This window comes from Apteryx rowi, unplaced genomic scaffold (assembly GCF_003343035.1).
Source record: "Apteryx rowi isolate R43461 unplaced genomic scaffold, aptRow1 scaffold_68, whole genome shotgun sequence".
NCBI classification, from domain to species: domain Eukaryota; kingdom Metazoa; phylum Chordata; class Aves; order Apterygiformes; family Apterygidae; genus Apteryx; species Apteryx rowi.
The window spans coordinates 3065339-3082781 of record NW_020450960.1 but is presented as its reverse complement, the minus strand read 5'-3'; the positions used below and the strand labels follow the sequence as shown (position 1 = coordinate 3082781).

At 39.1% G+C, this 17443-nt stretch overlaps 2 protein-coding genes and 1 long non-coding RNA gene across 6 annotated transcripts in view; 2 read left to right on the top strand and 1 right to left on the bottom strand.

Annotated features, from left to right (window-relative positions):
- LOC112975676 overlaps positions 1-11933 on the top strand; it is a 23126-nt gene extending 11193 nt beyond the window's left edge. Inside the window, exon 3 of the long non-coding RNA XR_003256694.1 lies at positions 11854-11933. This is a non-coding gene — a long non-coding RNA (uncharacterized LOC112975676). The remainder of the gene's footprint in view (positions 1-11853) is intronic.
- On the bottom strand, positions 7454-17146 carry ZBTB8B (zinc finger and BTB domain containing 8B). Of its 2 annotated transcripts, XM_026086054.1 has the most exons (5): positions 17100-17146; positions 15693-16662; positions 14001-14105; positions 12868-13046; positions 7454-12551 (listed from the first exon to the last, which is right to left on the bottom strand). In XM_026086054.1, the coding sequence occupies exons 2-5, from the start codon at positions 16636-16638 to the stop codon at positions 12234-12236; spliced, it is 1548 nt and encodes a 515-aa protein (XP_025941839.1). In that variant the 5' UTR covers positions 16639-16662; positions 17100-17146; the 3' UTR covers positions 7454-12233. The 2 variants fall into 2 exon arrangements, with proteins under 2 accessions (XP_025941839.1, XP_025941840.1); XM_026086055.1 differs by lacking the exons at positions 14001-14105; positions 17100-17146 and having other exon boundaries at positions 15693-16832.
- A 114-nt stretch (positions 17147-17260) lies between these two features.
- Positions 17261-17443, top strand: part of BSDC1 (BSD domain containing 1) — a 9015-nt gene continuing 8832 nt past the window's right edge. For 2 of the 3 annotated variants that reach the window (XM_026085971.1, XM_026085969.1), the window contains exon 1: positions 17261-17303. In XM_026085971.1, coding sequence (XP_025941756.1) covers positions 17293-17303 — 11 coding nt within the window. In that variant the 5' untranslated portion in view covers positions 17261-17292. The remainder of the gene's footprint in view (positions 17304-17443) is intronic. The other variant, XM_026085970.1, reaches the window with a different exon arrangement.

The following is a 17443-nucleotide window of genomic DNA, read 5'->3' as shown; positions in this document are numbered from 1 at the left end:
GCACCGATTGCAGGCACAGCCCAGCGGCTTCCTCCGCCTGATCGCCCTGCAGTCTGGGCTGCTTTCCTCTTCTCACACCCACATGCTACCCAAGAAGGGATGTGATGCCCTAGATGATTCCTTCTCACACCTTTATGTATAGCAGGGGCCTTGATGACCCAAATCCTTCCTTCACACGCCTGCGGCTTCCTCAAGAGGAGATGTGGTATTCCTCTTTTTTTGCATCTCCATTATCTTCTGAAGAAACCATAATGTCTGAAATCCTTCTGCCGAAGCCTCTCACCTTCTCTCACTTGAAGTTTGGAATCTTTCTCTTTCCTCTTCTTACCACCAGGGTCTTTTTTGTGCTCTGACACCCCAGATATTTCTCATAAATACTTCTTTTCCCATGGGAGCCATTCTGCCTTAACCATATCCTTTGTGTCCTTTTTAGCCTCCCTTCCATAAACTTAAGACATTCCATCTTGAAACAATTTACGTTCCTTTCCCCACTATGGGGAAAAGGGAAAGTTATCTAAAGACTCTTTCCTCTGATAGTTAGAAATGTTCTCTCAGTATATCATATAAATTTAGTCATACCCAATTTATATCCATATATGTAGTAACAATATTTAAGGTCAACTTAATTCACCCTTTTTAATAATCTTCCTTAGTTTTGTGGATTCCATCTGCTTTCAAACTTTGATATGCAGGCCGCACTCTTAAATCTTTCATAAGACCTGCCAGTTTAAATTAATCATTCTTGAACATGAAAGTGATTAGAGCTTAAACAATGTTTGACATGTAGCTCCAGTGCCTTGGACAATGGTATTAATTCTCTGACAACTGAAAACATTTGAATCTGCTGTATCCTACAAGTGACCAGCCTTTTTGAGCCATGTCGCAATGCTGCTTCATAGTCATCCTGTGATCAGTGGGTACATCCCTCTAGTCTTCTGTTGTCTCCAATAGCTTGTAATATGTATTCTTCTATCCAAAGTCATGATTTTTGCATTTCGTACTGTTAAATTTTCCCCATCTCTGTCAGTGCAGTCCAAAAAGACATTAGTTTATCCTGTAAATTCCATTTTGCATGGTATTGGCAATTCCTTAGAATTTGTGTCATCTGCAAATTTCATAAGATTATATCGTGCTTTTACGTCAAAGTCTAAATAATGTATTAGCTGAACTGATTCCAAAGCCGGTATAGGGGACCATTAGTAACTTTCTTCCTCCTCATCATTCCCCTTTCAGGGTAACCAAACATAACCCCAGTACCCAGCTTCTTCTAGATCTTACATTATTCAATAGTGCACACCAGCATGTTGAATACTCTATACAGTCCAGGTGTCACTCATCTCAAAGAGGATACACAGGAGCCTGAAACGGTTCAGAAAAGGGAAGGAGAAATGATAAAAGGTCTGGAAGAGCTTTGTGCAAATGTCTATATTGTGTGGAATCTCCAAACCGGAAAAAAGATGAGGCAGATGAGGTAAGGTGAAAGACTATATAAAGTCCCAAGTGGATGAATAGGACTGATTGTTCACTGTTTATTCCAGTATAAGAAGAAGGTGGTATCAACTGAAGCTAGCTGGTGACAGGGACAGAGCAAACAAAACGAGGTGGTTCCTCAGATAACCTGTTGTTAGACACTAGAATTTCTTGCCATAGGCTGCTGTGGACACAAAAAGTTTGAGTGTTACAGGCGATACTGGACCAGGTCATGAGAGAGACTTGAGATTTGCTCATAGGAATGTTGTGTGTCTCAGGGAATCCCTGAGTCATAAACTGTAGGAGGCTTGGAAAGTATTCAGGTAAAAGTTTTGCTGTATGCTTGCCATATTCTTCCACAGAGCAACTGCTTTTGACTACTATTGTAAGCAGGACGGTGGGTTAGATGAGCTGGTACAGCCATCCTTTTATTAATTCTCATACACTGCTATCCCTGAATTTACAGAGTCACTGGAAACTGGCTACTAGCTACTACTAATTTGCAATTAGCTGTGCTTGTTCTTTCTAAATTGTGCTCAGTCTAGTGGAGTTCGTCGATTCCATTATCGGTTCCCTTTCCTCTCCCTCACTCTGGGCAGAGCAAGCTCAATAAGTTTTACTTACATCTTGGATATCGTTATGCCCTGTCCAAGTTCCTAGGCAATATTATTATCATTGCTGTCATATCTATTACAATCTTTTTTAGGAAATGAGGCAAAATGTTCTCATGGTATTTGGTCTGTACTTCGTTAGTCTTAAACTTCATCCATCCTAGTTGTCAGATGGCTCTGGGGCTGGCATTACCTAACTGATTTCTCCCAAAGAAGCAAAGAGAATTTGGACAAGAAAGGAAAGAGACTGTAGCCATAAGCAAACAGACAGAAAGAGGAAAGACAGGACAAAACAATCTTTCACATTTTATTTGTATTGCATTCACTCATAACACATACAGTATTCCTTTCTGCAAGCCACAGAAGACCTTATCATGTCATGCCTAAAAATTGTGGACATGTGGTGTGTGCATTTGCCTCTTCTCATGCCAGCTTTATCAGTTTTCAGCCTTGGATGAAGTTTATTTGCATTCCAGCTTGTTTCTGTAGGTAACAGCGCAAAAGGTAACAATATGGCATATCCTAGTTTGAACTTCAAGGTGCCCACTTACAGATGGCTTTATTCCAAAAGTAAATTCCTCTCAACATTTAAGTTGTGAGACATCTAGCAATGTCACTAAAGTCGGGAACAAGTTAAGTTTAGACTCTGTCAATCCAGATAATCTTGCTATAAACAAAACTCCATCTTCAACAAATAAATTTATTTTCAATTTTTAGGATATTAATGAGCAGTATGCAAGTTTTCTTCCAAAATAGCCTTTTTTTCCTAGTCTTCTGTACATGTCACCACTATGTAAATTGTTCTGCCAATGCAGATCACTGTCTCTTTGATACTTGCTGATTTCTATGGAGATGTATGCACAAACACAGAGGCTGACCATGCTAAACAGGGTTGAGTCCTTGGACCTTAAGTCTTTTCCATACTTTCCACAAAAAAAGCACTGTATGTGTGGAACTAAGCAATGTTGTGTGAGAATACTAAGATTAAACTCTCTCAGAAACAAAAACTGGAACAGGTAGTAATATACTTAAATTTGTTATAAATCTTTAAGTTTAAACATGATTTTTTATTTGCAGTACAAGGCTTTTATAGTGCTTGAATTCATTCCTCTAAAGTTGGATTTTGCCTGCAAATTCAACTAAGTAACACCTCTTTTTATATAACATCCTACACATTTTTTCAGATCCATGCCCAAAATATTTCATCTACTGAAAACTTCCTTCTGAAACAAACTGTTTGTGGGCATATGTTGTTCTATTTGACTTAGCTGAGTTTTCAGATAATTTGTACTCTCACTTGTATACCAGTGAGAGCTGAACATGGCAGTTTGTATGAATACCAGTGAGAACTCAAGGGTTCCCCGTCTATTAGGAATAGACTAATAGAATTTAAAAAGCAGAAAAAAATGCAGTGATATCTAGAGTAGTTTTAATTAGAATGTTCAAAGAGATTGCAAGTGCTTTGCTCAGAATACTTCAGTAACCTTGCCCAGGGTCTACTCACTGCTGCTAGGAGCAGCCACGGAACTGACTATTGGTTTTCTCATACTTAGGGACTAACTTCATCCTGTTTTGCACAACAATACATCATAAACAATACACTGATTCTAGAGGTGTATCTAGTTATTTAATCTAGTGCTTTGTTTTGTAATTCTAAATTTTTGAGTTACTGTTCCTGGCCAAGAAAGCTCCACTTGAAGACGAGATGTTGCTTGGAGAGCCTGTCTGATGGGAATAAACTTAGCAACTATGTAGAGGACATGCTTCTCACAGCAACATGAGATTGAGTGTTTCAAATGAAAGATTGATAGTGTGCCTTTTAGGGAGCAATGTACAAACAAGACTTTAAAAAATCACCTTCTTTGTTAATACTGATATGAAAATTATTAACACAAATTTTGCATTGTCTTGTTTGGGGTTTGGTAACCAAGTATAATTAACAGTAGCACCAATTAAAAGATTTCAGTTTCCCTTAAAAATAACATTTCTGAGAAATCATAATTTCAATTATGGTATGTTTTCTGTCTTTAAATATTTTGTGATACTTCTTACCAAAGAAACTTCAAGAGAGTACAACTGAAGTACTGTAGAGTCAAAGACTGACATGCATTGATTCACAAGATTAGTTTGTTAGAGTTATAATGGATTTTTCTCAAATGAAGTAAAATGCATCTACCAATGTTTTTATTTTATATTTATTTTTAAATTATGAAAGTGTAAGTAAAATTACAAACAGCCTGTGGCTAAAGCAACACAAGTCCTTTCCTCTTTCCACCATGGAAGAAATAATCACCAGTCTTTTCCACTGGATCAGAAATGTACCATGCTTGAGGAATGAATTACTTCCCCCCCCCTTTTTTTTCTGGATGTAAAATGTACATAATGAGAGAATGTGAACAACAGGCATTATAATCCACATTCTTGCAAAAATTATTGCTTTTAAAATAGTGCTACACCTCTTAAAGGAAAAGCAGTTTTCAGTGAACGTTTTTTGTTTGTTTGTAAACTTTTGAGAAACTTTGTGTCACATAAAAATACATTATTTTGGTAGTTAGTAGGTGAGTTGTTCATCATTCCATCTCAGGATATTTTTCTGTGTTACAGGACCTGATGCCTTGAGGAATACAGAGCGTGCAGATAAGAGCATATCACAGTCATAATGAAAGAGCTTTTTAAAGTTAAGTAGACATGGAGATAGGAGAACCAGGAGCAAGACACCAGAAATGAGTTTAAGGATGAGATTATTACTGTCATGTAAGACACTGCCAGCTAATATTTGGCTGTAGTTCTTTTGTCTTGGCATCATCTTCACTTTCATCAGCTTTCTGTGTGACAAAGGCAGTAGACTCAGACAGGATTTCTTTAGCTCTGTGGTCTTCACTAAGATCCCTAGCTAGCACCCTTGTTGTCTTCTAGTATGAACACAAATGCTTGTTCAGCCTTCAGGTCAGCAGGAATACTTTCTATACCAGGTTCATCCAGACACTCATTACACACTCTGTAACACCTTGTCCCTTCTTGCACTACCTGTCCTGTCAGCATCATATGACACTTACACTTTCTGTGTATTGCCTTGCAAGCCTGATGGATCTGTGAAAATTTAAGTAAAAAAAATATTTGTAATACAAGAACATAGAAATGACTTTTTCTTGTGTGAAATGTCACAGCTCTGTGATTTATCAGAATCAATGTCATTTCAGGATGAAAAGGAAATTATTGTATCTTGTCCTACTGTTAAATATTGGGAAGAATCTTCTAACTGCCACTATGTCAAACCTTAGTTGAGCAGGCTGTCCTTTAAACATTATGTTTACAACCTGTGAAGAGTACAGGATATGACAGAACTATAGAAGTGGTTCTATGCATTTATCCACACATCCTTGCTGAATCCAGGTCTCTTCCCCTGCCCCCAAAGTAACTCTGGCAAATCTCTGCTAAAGTACATCCCCAGATAAAAAATCTCACAAGATTACTACCAAGATATCTAATTAACTCCAGTGTCTTCCCTTTCTGTGGGAAATGGAAAAAAAATTGCACTTAATGTTAGATTAATATTTAATGTTTTCTGTTCTTTAACTATAAAAGAACCAGACTACATACAACGATATAAACATATATAGTACATGTACAATTTAACATACAATAAAGACAAATTCAGTAATGCACCACTGTAGAAAAAAACTTACAAAAAGCACTTAAAAGGTTTGATCCCCACCCCTTAATAGGGTAAATTACCTATATGGTGGTGATACACATTAATTCTCAACTTTGGTTTTATTTATTTTTCTCTCTTCCACCCCAATACATACACACAGACATCTCAACATCAAGACAGATACACTTGTGAATCTGGCAGCTCCGGATAAAATGTCAGTGCGACTTCTGTATTACTGATCTATGGAAACTGTCCAGCTATTAAATCTGGAAAGGTCTGCTGGGTTAGCACTTGCTACAGGGAGTGTACTCTGAATTGTCTAAATACTGCAAAGTTATCTTTTGTAAAATACTATAAAGATCCTAGATTTAGAACTTTACATGATCTTCTTCCCACACAGAATTATTGGTCCTAAATTCTTATAGAACCAGAGCATGAAAAATTGGCTGTCAGTCTCTTCTTTCATTCCCTAGCACTTCTCTTTCTCACCAAAATAATCTTAATATTAGATAGTTGTTCGGTTGGTTTTTAAGTGCCCATATTTTGCATGTACTGGGACACTTTTAAAAAGTCATATTTCTTCTACATTTTAAAGTTTGTTAAGCAAAGAGTTAAAACTGAAAAATATGAAAGAAGATGGATGTTTAGAGAAAGCAGGGATAACTGAATTTCACATGCATCAGATTCAAATGGTACAAAAGAAAACATTATTTGTATCAATTTGTATTTCAGGACAATATACTTTTGATCAGACTAATCAACTGTCTGGAGATGCTGCATTAACAAAATGAATAATGAAAATGAAAAACCTCCTTTACTGCCTCAGCAAACATACAGACTCTTGTTTATAAAATACAGTGCTATTACTATACTGGCTTTCACATGGACAGATCCTGGAATGTGCGTTGAGATTTTTGAAGGCCCTTGAATCTAGCCATAAATCCATCTGCATGATATCTAAAATAAGAATGTTCTAAAATAAGGGTATCTCTCCAAATTCAGAGTATTACCTATTGCTTAGTTTAGTGAGTATTCTAGTTTTTAGTTTCATACAGGAGGATAGAAGAATCCTCCTAGTCTCCAGAGACTGAGGTATTCAAAAATTTTTGTAATCTAGAAATAGCTGTCACATTATCTATCTACCAATAAAAGATGTCTTTCTAGTATTAAAAAACACAAACAATTGTAACAATAAAACAATTACAAAGCAAGCTTCTTAATTTTGCTTGAACAATACACACTGTTCTGGGTCAAAGCTCCCATATCTTAGTTATTAACAATTGAAAAATAACACAGAATTTGAAAAATCAGTAGCACAGTCATTGGATCTAAAATTAATTTAATGTTCACATAATTTCCCTCCAACCTGAAAAGAATACCAGCAGCTAAAAAGAAAGTGTAAAATAAGCCTTGTCATTGAAGAACTTGAAGAATTTCTAAGAGCTGATTTGGTTTCTAATTCTGCAAAACTGTTAATTTATGCTTAAATTTTACCCTAGTAACTAGGCTCATGATCAGTGGGATCAATCGTGTGTCTAAGCCTTTACAGGACTGCAGACTGAGATAGTTATGCTAAAGGCATGTAAGAAATTCAGAGTCATATATTTCAGTAGTTCATTTCAAATAAAATATTTTGCATCTTGATTGGCAGTACAAAGTTTGAAGTCTGGCATGTTGCCTTTGGATATTTTGGGATGGCATTTAAAGTTGCTGTGTACAGTACTTACTGTTTTGAGATTTTTTTTTTTTTTAATATATACTAGTGTCCAGACTTCTGCCTATAAGCATTTAATAGAAAACAAAGAAGTTGTTGTAGTTATCATCAGGATTCTGTTTTACTAAAACATGCGCATGCCTAAAGGAGTCATTGGAAAGGTTTTAACAACTAACGTCCTTTAGATTGTAATACATGTTAAAACTATTTCCAGACATACAGAAAATTTGAATTTTAAACAATCCAACAACAGGGGAAAAAAAACAGACTGTCTTCAATTATTTGGTTGGCATAATATTAACAATAGGCTTTAAGAGAATAAATACAATTTGTGTGTGCACATTAAAGGGCAGAAAGCACTGTCAACGTAAGTTGGATCCAAAAAATTAAATTTTATAAACATAACCTTTAATTCTAATGGAAAGGTTTTAATGATTTAAAAAATTCAATAATAAACAGATTTTGAAATAGGAATACTTCCCAGGCACTTGTGAAACACAAAAATATTAACATAAAGATCCCTAATAAAATAAAAATGAAATTTAAATGAAAACAGTGAAAAGAAAGTGGGGTTTATTATATTTTCTGTTGATTCAAGATATTCTAAATCAACAGATAAATATAGGTTTTAAATATATTCTGTAAAAGCAGGTTTAAAAAAAGTTTAATTGTGAAATATCCACTATCATTGCAGAGTGATCTAGGATTTTTTTTTTTCCTTTTTTCCAGGCATTTTATTGTAGGTATTTGACAGCATTTTCTTCTGGCCAACATCAGTGACTGCTTCCCAGTTGCGTGGATTTTTTCCCATAGCATAAAAAAAGGGAAAGCTTTAAAAAGGAGTTTAAAAAGTTAAGATGATTATGAAACTATAAAAACTGGTAGGGAAACAAAGTTAGTGTTAATAATATAAAAGAATTTATTAAAAAAAAAAAAAAAGCTAGCTAGATTTTAAGTTGACAGCATCCTTTTAATCTTTTCCTAACATGAATGTGATTTTTGCTTGCATGAGGTCTTGTGCTAACAACGGATATATTCATTTTTAATTCTCAGAAATTTAAATGTACGACTTAATCTATATCTTAGTCAATTTTGTGAATGTTAAAAAAAATCAAAGCTACCCTCTCAGAGTATTTTATTTTCTAGACAATCAAAAACCTCCAAAGTGCTCCAAGATCCACTATTATAGTTAAGTCACTTCCACAAATAAGGTTTCAGTTTATAAGAATTCATCATTTAAACTAGGCTAAAGGATTCCAGTTATGAAACTGCCTTACAAAACATCAGAAAATTAAATGACCACATTTGGAAGATTTACAAGGTCTTGCACCAAGAGGTAAAATGCACTATTAATACCAGTGCAGCATGTATTCCTTTAGTGAAATACAATGCAATTATGTGCAAAAGTACATTAAAATGTATATTCCTAAACAAAGTGGGTTACATAGAGCTAAGACTTTAAGATACACAGCCTGCATGGCCTTTTAAAAACTTTGAGAAAGAGATTATATTAGAAATAAGTTTTCTAAAAACATTATTTTTGATTCTTCATTAAGCACCATATGAACCTTTTAAAACAGCCACATCATTTTCTCAAAGCTTGTAGAGGCTGGATTTACAATGGAAGATTTCAGGAAAAACATCAAAAAACTAGGTGGAAAGCACAGCAAACATTTACATGAACATGGTCACAAGGAAGCGGGTAAATTACACCCTCTTCTACTAAATACAAAGGCTAAAGGACTCCATTAAAAACAAAGTAGCACAATATGACAGATCAACAGGAAACATCAATTTTGGTGGTCACTTTCAATCTGAAATGCGAATGTAATGCCTCCCCCACCCACCCCTTACCCCGTGTTACACAAAAGTTAACACAGCTCCATTTTCTACGCACAAGACACACAACAATAATCTCTAAGACCAAACAAAGCAGGTTGAAGTAAAATTGCTGAAGGTCTCTGCAGTCTTTCCTGCAGCTCTTAACTCTATTACATACAGACTTTCACAAGAGTTCAATTTTCCCTTCTCTGAATGCCCTCACAATTTCAGAGTTAGCTAGTCTGCAGCTCAGCACAGTTCAACAGTGTGGTAAGCTAAATCATTTGACAGTTTAATTGTAGCGCACTAGCCAGCACCATGCTCAACTGATACTCCATGTCTAGCGGCCTCTACAATACTTACAATGAGATGGCATTCTCCTGTTAGAATGACCAGAGATTGGGGTGCCTAGTCACTAAATACCATTTCAGATCCCTATTTACATTCCTACCCCGCTTTCATTATGCCAGTTAGTCTCCCAGCAATCACAGATATCATGACTCCCTTTCAGGTGTTCTCACACACAGAAGTCCTTCCTTTATCAGATAATCAAATGCCAAAAAAATACCCTCTGAAGTTGGATTGGCTCAACAAAAATAGAGTAGTCCAAAAGAATAATCCCAGTGAGCTAGAGGGAGGATTTTCAAATGTGCCTACATGATTTAGAAGCCCACCTTTTGTGTAGATATTCAAAAGTGCTTGGCACCCAAAATTACAGTAGGATTTTCAAAAGAGCTCTGCTCCAAATCTGGCACCTACATGAGCTGTCTTTTTGAAGGTTTTTACTTAGATGACTAAAACAGGGACTATAGAGTCCTGAATTTTTTTGAAAACTTTGCCTCAATGCTTTTTTTCTATTCTGGTGTCACTATGATACTGTTCAGCTATTACAAACTCCCAATTTATAAATGATCTGGAATAGGGGCTACTGAAAGTTTTAAAACTCAGAATGCAGCTATGAATAGCAGATCTTAAAGGTGATATGTTGCTTGCTCAATTTAAGCTTCAGAAAATAAACTCAGGAAGTGATGCCAGTATCTTCCTGAGAAGGTGGCACTTACAAAGAACTCAGATCTAGAGAGACATTTCAAAACAAGTCTATTTACCTTCTGCTGTTTTTATGTATCATTAATAAAGTAGCAAAAAGGTGACTTGTTTAAAAAGAAGCTTATTTCTTCCTTCCTCACCCTACTTGATCTGGCAATGAATTCTTAACTGCCTTTGTGATATCAGAATCACTTCTGTACAAGTAAATTGTGACATCGCAACAGGATTATTGCTTCACTGTGGGATGAAGCAGATAGAGAAACTGAACTGTTCTCATTCAGTATGTGAAATAAAAGCACAAGATATAAAAAAATAACTGGTTAAATCAGAGGACTTTTTTTTCCTAGGTTTCATGGTATGTTTCCCCACTGTGAAGTATTTCTTTGAAACCTCAAGAAATACTGTCTTGTTAAGTCAGAGGAACTTATTCTTTGCCAGCCATGTCTGGCTCCAGTCTTCTCTGATCTAGTACTTAACTCCAGCTAGAAAGACTCATATACAATCTGCCTTTTCATTAAACACTTATAACAAAGAAGTATTAACTCTATACAGTCTTACTTCACAGAATCTTTCAATATTGTCTCTTCATTAGGAAACAGTAGGTTACCATGAACAAATAGGCTTTCTGTTGGTGGTGCATTTTCTTCTAAAGCATCCCAGCTTGATTTTCATAGCTTATATCAATTTGATACTGAAAAGGTAACATGACCTCACCTCCTTTGAAAGGCAACCTTTATCTATCCCAGCAGCGAAACAGGAGGTCAACACTGGAGTTTTAACAAAAAAGCACTTGGATAAATTCGCACAACAATGTAAACCATGAGGAGGATTGCCAAAGACTAAAATAAAATATAGTAAGAGAAAAAGAAAGGATTTGCATACAAATAAGCTAGTACAAATTTCTGAGATTTCCCACCCAATTGCTTCAGAAAGGTATACAGAGCTGTTTCATAATGCATAGCTCAGATATTTATATTTAACTGCTCCTCAGCTATATCAGCTGTGAATCTGGATATTTAACTTATTAGAATTAGAATTCCTAAGTAACCTGATTGACAGATTTTAACTTCTGCTGTAAAAATGAAGAGAATTCGACAGTTCACTTATTCTCAACTGAGTGACCAGAGCATTAGACACCATAATGTTATAACATCTTAAGTGTGCTTAGTGTTTCTTAAGCCAGATCTAGTGTTGTCTAAATGTCATTAAAGACATATCTGAAGATCTGTAGTCCAGTCTCAAGAGAGGAAGATGCAGTGAAAACAATTCAGAAAAAGAAGCTTGCTCTCTAAATACCTATGATTGAAGATATGTGAAATATATTTATTCTTACTGTCTATACTTTCATCTGCAGCATATTTTTGTTAGCCTGGTTGGTCTACCCTGGTTTCCAGGTCAAATTTTGTCTAAACAAACAGCTAAAGTTTACAGTTTAGATAATACCATCCTAACACAAAAGGATCACAACTTAGTTTGGAAGTCCAAGGTAATAATGGATGAAAACTACATTTCTTTTAATCTACATCTCTTTTCAGAGAGAAGACCATGCCTGTTTGAGATCAGGGATTAAGGGCCATGAGAACAGTACTGGAAGAAACCTGGTATCAAATTAACACAGAGATGTTCCACTTGCAAAATGTGCTGTCTCTTCTTTAAAGCTGGGATGCAGAGACACAACGGGAGATTGTTCGAGTACAATCTCTGTGAACCCTAGACAGAAGATTCTCCAGAGAATTCCGGTGCACAGCACTGAAAACTTAAAAGTATTAAAAATTCAAATTCTCCCCACTGTTCTTTTAAAAAATGGAATGATAAAAAAAGTACAGTCTCACTAACTGGACAAATACCCAGTTTTCCGTTGCAGACTGACCGCTGTCAGGGAGATGCTTTAAATCCTCCCACACTTGTCTCACTGCTACATAAGTGTTTCTCGGTCTGATAAACTCCTGTGGATTTCCTGCTTATCATCACCATCGGCATCATCATCATCAGCTGGATCATTTTCCTCTCCAGACTCCACATATATGGGCCAATCATTATCTGTATCACCCTTCTCTTGGCCTTCTGAGGAAGGTTCCATTAGGCTGAGGTTAATGGGCATTGAGTCCTCATGTGTAGTGGTCACACACGTGCAGCTGTCACACAAGCCAAAGCGTCGTAATCCTTGAGACATGCTACTTGTGAACGTTCTTCTGCAACCTTTGCAGATAATTGGCTTGTTTGATCGATGCACCTAAAGTTAAAAATAAAATGTCACGGTAAAAACTCAATCTGCCTTCTTGCCTTAGCTTTTTCCAGGGGGCTAGTTTACATATATTCCTACAACAGGAAGACATCTACACTTAAGCTATAGGGCAGGTGCATAAACTTATTATTGTATTGGCAAAGTTTATCTCCCATGGTGGAAGCAAGCATTTGGTCCAATGTATTTTAAAGCAGCCTTAATTCAAAATATGATGAATATGGTTTTTACCTAGGATAGCATAATGATTGCAAAAAACAAAGACCCTTTGGTTTTTTAAATCTCCTAATAGATCTTTCAAACTTACACTTAAAGCATGACTCCGCAGGTGTTCTTGCCGAGTGAAACGTTTCCCACATGTCTCACAGGGGTAGGGTCTCTCACCTGTGTGAGAGCGAATGTGCCGTTTTAGTATTCCTTTCTGTTTAGCCGTGTAGGGACAGAATGGACATTTGTGAAGCTTGATTGGCACAACTAACACATCACCTTTTGAAAAAAAAACAGTGCATTAGATTAGGCAGTTCAGCAATGTTAGCTCTGTTGGCTTCTTACCCTCCTTATTGCAAATCTGAATCAAGGTAACTGTACTTTCCCCTCTTTTTGTATTTGGCTTACCTGGAATTTCTGTAGGTCAAAACATTAATGCAGCTGCAGATGATCAAGTCCCTTGAAAATCAGGCTGACTATACTTCTATGGATCACAATTCTGAGCGACTTGGCTCACAATAGAAAGACAAATTAATTTTATTTTAAAAAAGCCATTTAATTAAGTGCCAAAAATCTGTGTTTAGAGCAGGGGGCCTCTCCACTATCCCAGCCACAAAAAGTCTCCTATTTTCTTCTCTTTTTTTTTTAAGATACCATTAGCATTAAACAGCCTTAGATATTAGAATCTTTAACATAAACCACAGGCAGAAGTAGTGCAATGCTTCCCACATGCTTTTACACTGTGCATTAATTCAGACGTGGGGAACCCATCTAAAAAGATGAAGATTTTTTTCTACTCTCATTCACTTTAGCCTTTCTACTGGAAATAACAGATGAAGGATTCCAATATATTTGCTAGTTTTGTTTTACTTTTCCTAGAATAAGACTATATATACACAATAAATATTTATGAAGTCAGATGCAAAAATTGAGACTTTAATTTGAAGATTATATTTTACATAAACATGAGTATTGTGAAGTTTTTCAGTAGCAGCCCACATGTTGAGCTTCCTTTGTAGCATAAAGGTTGAGGTGTTACATTAAAAGATTAGCTTTCCCTAACAGTTTAAGCACTGATTTAGGAAAATATTTGCATATTGAGCCGTGAGCTCCTTAATAGCTACACCAAAGAAGATGGAGCTTTAGAGCATTCTTTGAATTAAGCTTTGTCCATCAGTCTCAAAAAAAGATGTTTAGTATTGACATGTAGCCTTCAGGAGAAATTCAGCTCACCCAATTCTAGAGCTCTACAAGGTTTCCAGTGTCTGCAGGATGAGAAGAACCATTCTCTAGAGGTGCCTGTTTTCCCTCCACCAGATAGGAAGATGACCAGGATGTCTAGAACAGATGTGGATGCTTAAAGTTAAATGGTATTTACCTCATCTGTCTTGCATTCAAAAAGCTTGAGTGTATGAGAGAGTCATTCTTTTGTTTATCAGACATGCCTTCATGGTTGTTTCTTGTGAAAACGCTGAAGATACCAGGAGTGCTAAAAGCAGTGAAGAGATATTCCTGTTCTACTGTATGCTTGAGATGTTCATTTTTAGCAGAGAAACATTAACTGAATGGAAGGGGGTTGTTTCCTATTTAAAGCACTTCTAGCTTTAACATTTCTAATATGTTGTCATAACACCTCGTGTTCTCTATCAAATTTTAGAAACATTTCAATGCTACACTAACCATCTGAAGATTTTAAGAGGAAAATAGTAAGTACAGTTTGTCTGTTAGATGCCCCTGCCTTGCTGCAACACTTAAAAGGTGTAGATGTGATCTGGTGACAGTACTCTGTTCTGATAACTTTAGTCTTTTGGTGAAGCTTTGAGACTGGATTAGTGACTTTATCAGATTTGTTATTTTAAAACAGTGAGAGGATATATTGCTTTTATTGGCTTTAAGATCACACATGCATGCTTGAGCTGGAAATGGCATGAATGAAAGCTTGCTGTCTAGCTCTATGAAAGATTTCCTTTGTGCTGCCCACACCTCTATTTAACTCATTACATCCTGAAAGCCTGCAACACTTGCAGCGTATGCCAGAGCAGCCTCCCTCCCTCCCTCAAAAGACAGTTTGTACAAGGTAAGTGCTGCTCCAGCATTACTGTAAGCAGATAAAATGCCCAAATCCTTAGTGTCCGTTTCAGGAAATACATATATGGACATGAACTTCTGCAGGTCCCTGACACTGCTGCTATGCAACATTCCTGCCAGTGCTAAGACAACCCAACAGACACTGGGCTAGTGAAAACAGCAGAAGCCCAGATGACCAGCAGCCAAAAAAAGAGTCTGCCTCTAGAAGAAAAAAGTTAAGTCTTTAAACAATACCATGCAGAATTTAAAGCTTTCAGTGCTTTAGACATTTAGGCATTAAAGACATTCTAGGTACCACTTAGTATTGAATAAAACCGATTTCTGCCTTTTTGAAGTCCAAAGTAAGTATCAGCAAACAGGCTATCACCCAGCAACTGATTAGCTGACAGGAGTTCCAGTGGAAAAAGCTACTTCTGGTGTGTCGGTTTCTACAGTACATCCCTCTCGGGGCAGCCCAACTTATTTTTCTGATTGCTCTTTATACCACTAAAATTATGAGATGAAGATTGTCTTTTAACATCCACCTGCCATTCCAACAAGGTCCCAGATGAGACTGTTTATTAAAGCAGGGTCACCAACATCAAGCTCCAGGATCTGCTTCAAAAAGATTGTAAAAAACTATCACAAATACTTACCTTCCAAATGCTGCACTGAATAAATGAGTACAGCTTTCTTTTGAAGTCCACAACAATAGTTTATTTTGCTATGGCATAAAATTCAGCAATATATTCCTGAACAAGAATGAGAGCAACTGTTCAATTAACAACGGGAGTTGCACAACTAAGCAGTTTCCTCATCAATTACACAGATGCGCTACACCCTCAGGAGTCCTCTCACCTGCATCCTCACCATACCAGTCGCTGTGAATGTCCATCATGGAACTCATGGCTACCCCTGCATCCTCTGGCCTACCCTCAAAGCCCCGAACAAAGTGGTGAACCACATCGTCCTTTCTCTGAGCTGTGCTGTTGCGCAACAGGGCCTCTAGGAATTGTTTCATGTGATAGTTATTGCAGGCCAGGTCCATCGCCTGCCCACTGTGCAGCCCCTCTTCCATCTGCTCAAGGGACAATGGAGTTGGATACTGCTGCAGCCGTTCCCCCACTTCTACCTCTACTCCATCTGAGTCAAACTCTACTTTGGGCTCTACCCCCTTGGGCAGCGAAGAATTAATGTCATCTGGAGAGTCGCTGCTTACGGGGTCTCTCACTACGAGCTCCAAGGGATGGCAGCTGCTGCATTCACCACAGGGAGGATCTCTCTGACAATCTGAAATCCTTTCCTTTTCTTGCAGAGAAGAGACAGAGGCAGAGCACTGACTCTTTGAACCGTAAGAAGTGCCCTCTCTTGCAGAACTAGCACTCCCGCTATCGGCCTGATAGAAAGCAGCTTCTCTCTCTATTTTCCTGCAAATATCTAATGATGACCTTATATACGTTTTGCAGAAGTTGACCACATCAGTCATCTGCAAATAGCTAGCCGCAGACATGACCTCAATAACATTCTCCCCACAGAGATCTAGCTTCCCTGAATAAAGGAAATCTAGGATGATGGAGAAGGCCTCTGATGTAACAATGTCCAAAGAAGCAGTGCTGTGTCGTCCGCTGTCTTGGATGTAATGAATCAGTAAGGCTCTGAAATAGCCACTGTTTGCAAATAAAATGTTCTTGTGTGCTTTGAAGATCCTCCCCTCCACAATAATACTGCAGTCACAGAAAAAGTCCCTCTTCCGTTGCTCATTGAGCTCGCCCAAAAGCTTGGTGTAGTACGACTGCATCTCCATTGCTCCTGCTGTCGCCTCCGGTTGCTGTCGAGAGTCAGTAAGAGGAAGCCGTTAGCGCAAGAAGCCCTTGGGGGCAGACGGCCAAGGCGGCAGCCCCGGCGCGTCCCTCCCTCCCGCCAGCCGCCGCGCCACAGCCGCGAACTTCCCGAAAAGGGGGCGCAGCCTGAGAGCGCACGGGAAACGGCGCCGGGGCCCGCGCCCCTCGCCCCGCCCCGCCCCGCGAGCAAAGCCGCGACGCTTCCGCCAGCGCCTCCGCCCGGGGCAGCCCGCGGCGCGGCCGCCAGCGAGGCCTCGCCAACCGGGGAGCCGCCAGACCCCGGCCCCGCCGAGGCTCCCAGGGCGCTAAGCCCCACTGTTTACCGACCCCTCACCCCCCTGGGCCGCCCCTGCCCCCAGCCCCGACCGCAGCGCGGGACTCGCGGCCCCGAGCCGGGGGCGGCCCGACCCGGCCCGGCCCTCACCTTCCCCGCCGCCGCCGCCAGCCACGCCCCCCCCGCCACCGTACCGCCGCCGGCCCTCCCGGAAGGCGGAAGTGACGTCGGCCACAAGGCCCGACCCTCCCCCCGGCGCCGCGGGGATGCGCAGCGGCCCGCCCCGGGGGCGGGGCCTGCGGGGTGAGGGGTCGGTAAATAGTGGTGACGTCAGGCCGCCAAGATGGCGGAGGGGTGAGCGCAGCGCCGCGGCGCCGCGGCGAAAGGGGGGGGGACCCGCGGGGCGGCAGCGGCTCCGTGCGGCGGGGCCGGGCGGCGAGCGGGGCCCGGGGGCGGCGGGCGGCAGCAGGGAGGGAGAGGAGGGCCGGGAGCCG

Excerpts from the sequence above, each read along its gene's own strand:
- ZBTB8B (XM_026086054.1), bottom strand. The coding sequence starts at position 16,638 with ATGGAGATGCAGTCGTACTACACCAAGCTTTTGGGCGAGCTCAATGAG. Across the intron at positions 14,106-15,692 it reads CTGGTATGGTGAGGATGCAG|ACATCCTGGTCATCTTCCTA; the intron begins GTGAGAGGACTC and ends CATCTGTTCTAG. Across the intron at positions 12,552-12,867 it reads TGCGGAGTCATGCTTTAAGT|GTGCATCGATCAAACAAGCC; the intron begins GTAAGTTTGAAA and ends TTTTAACTTTAG.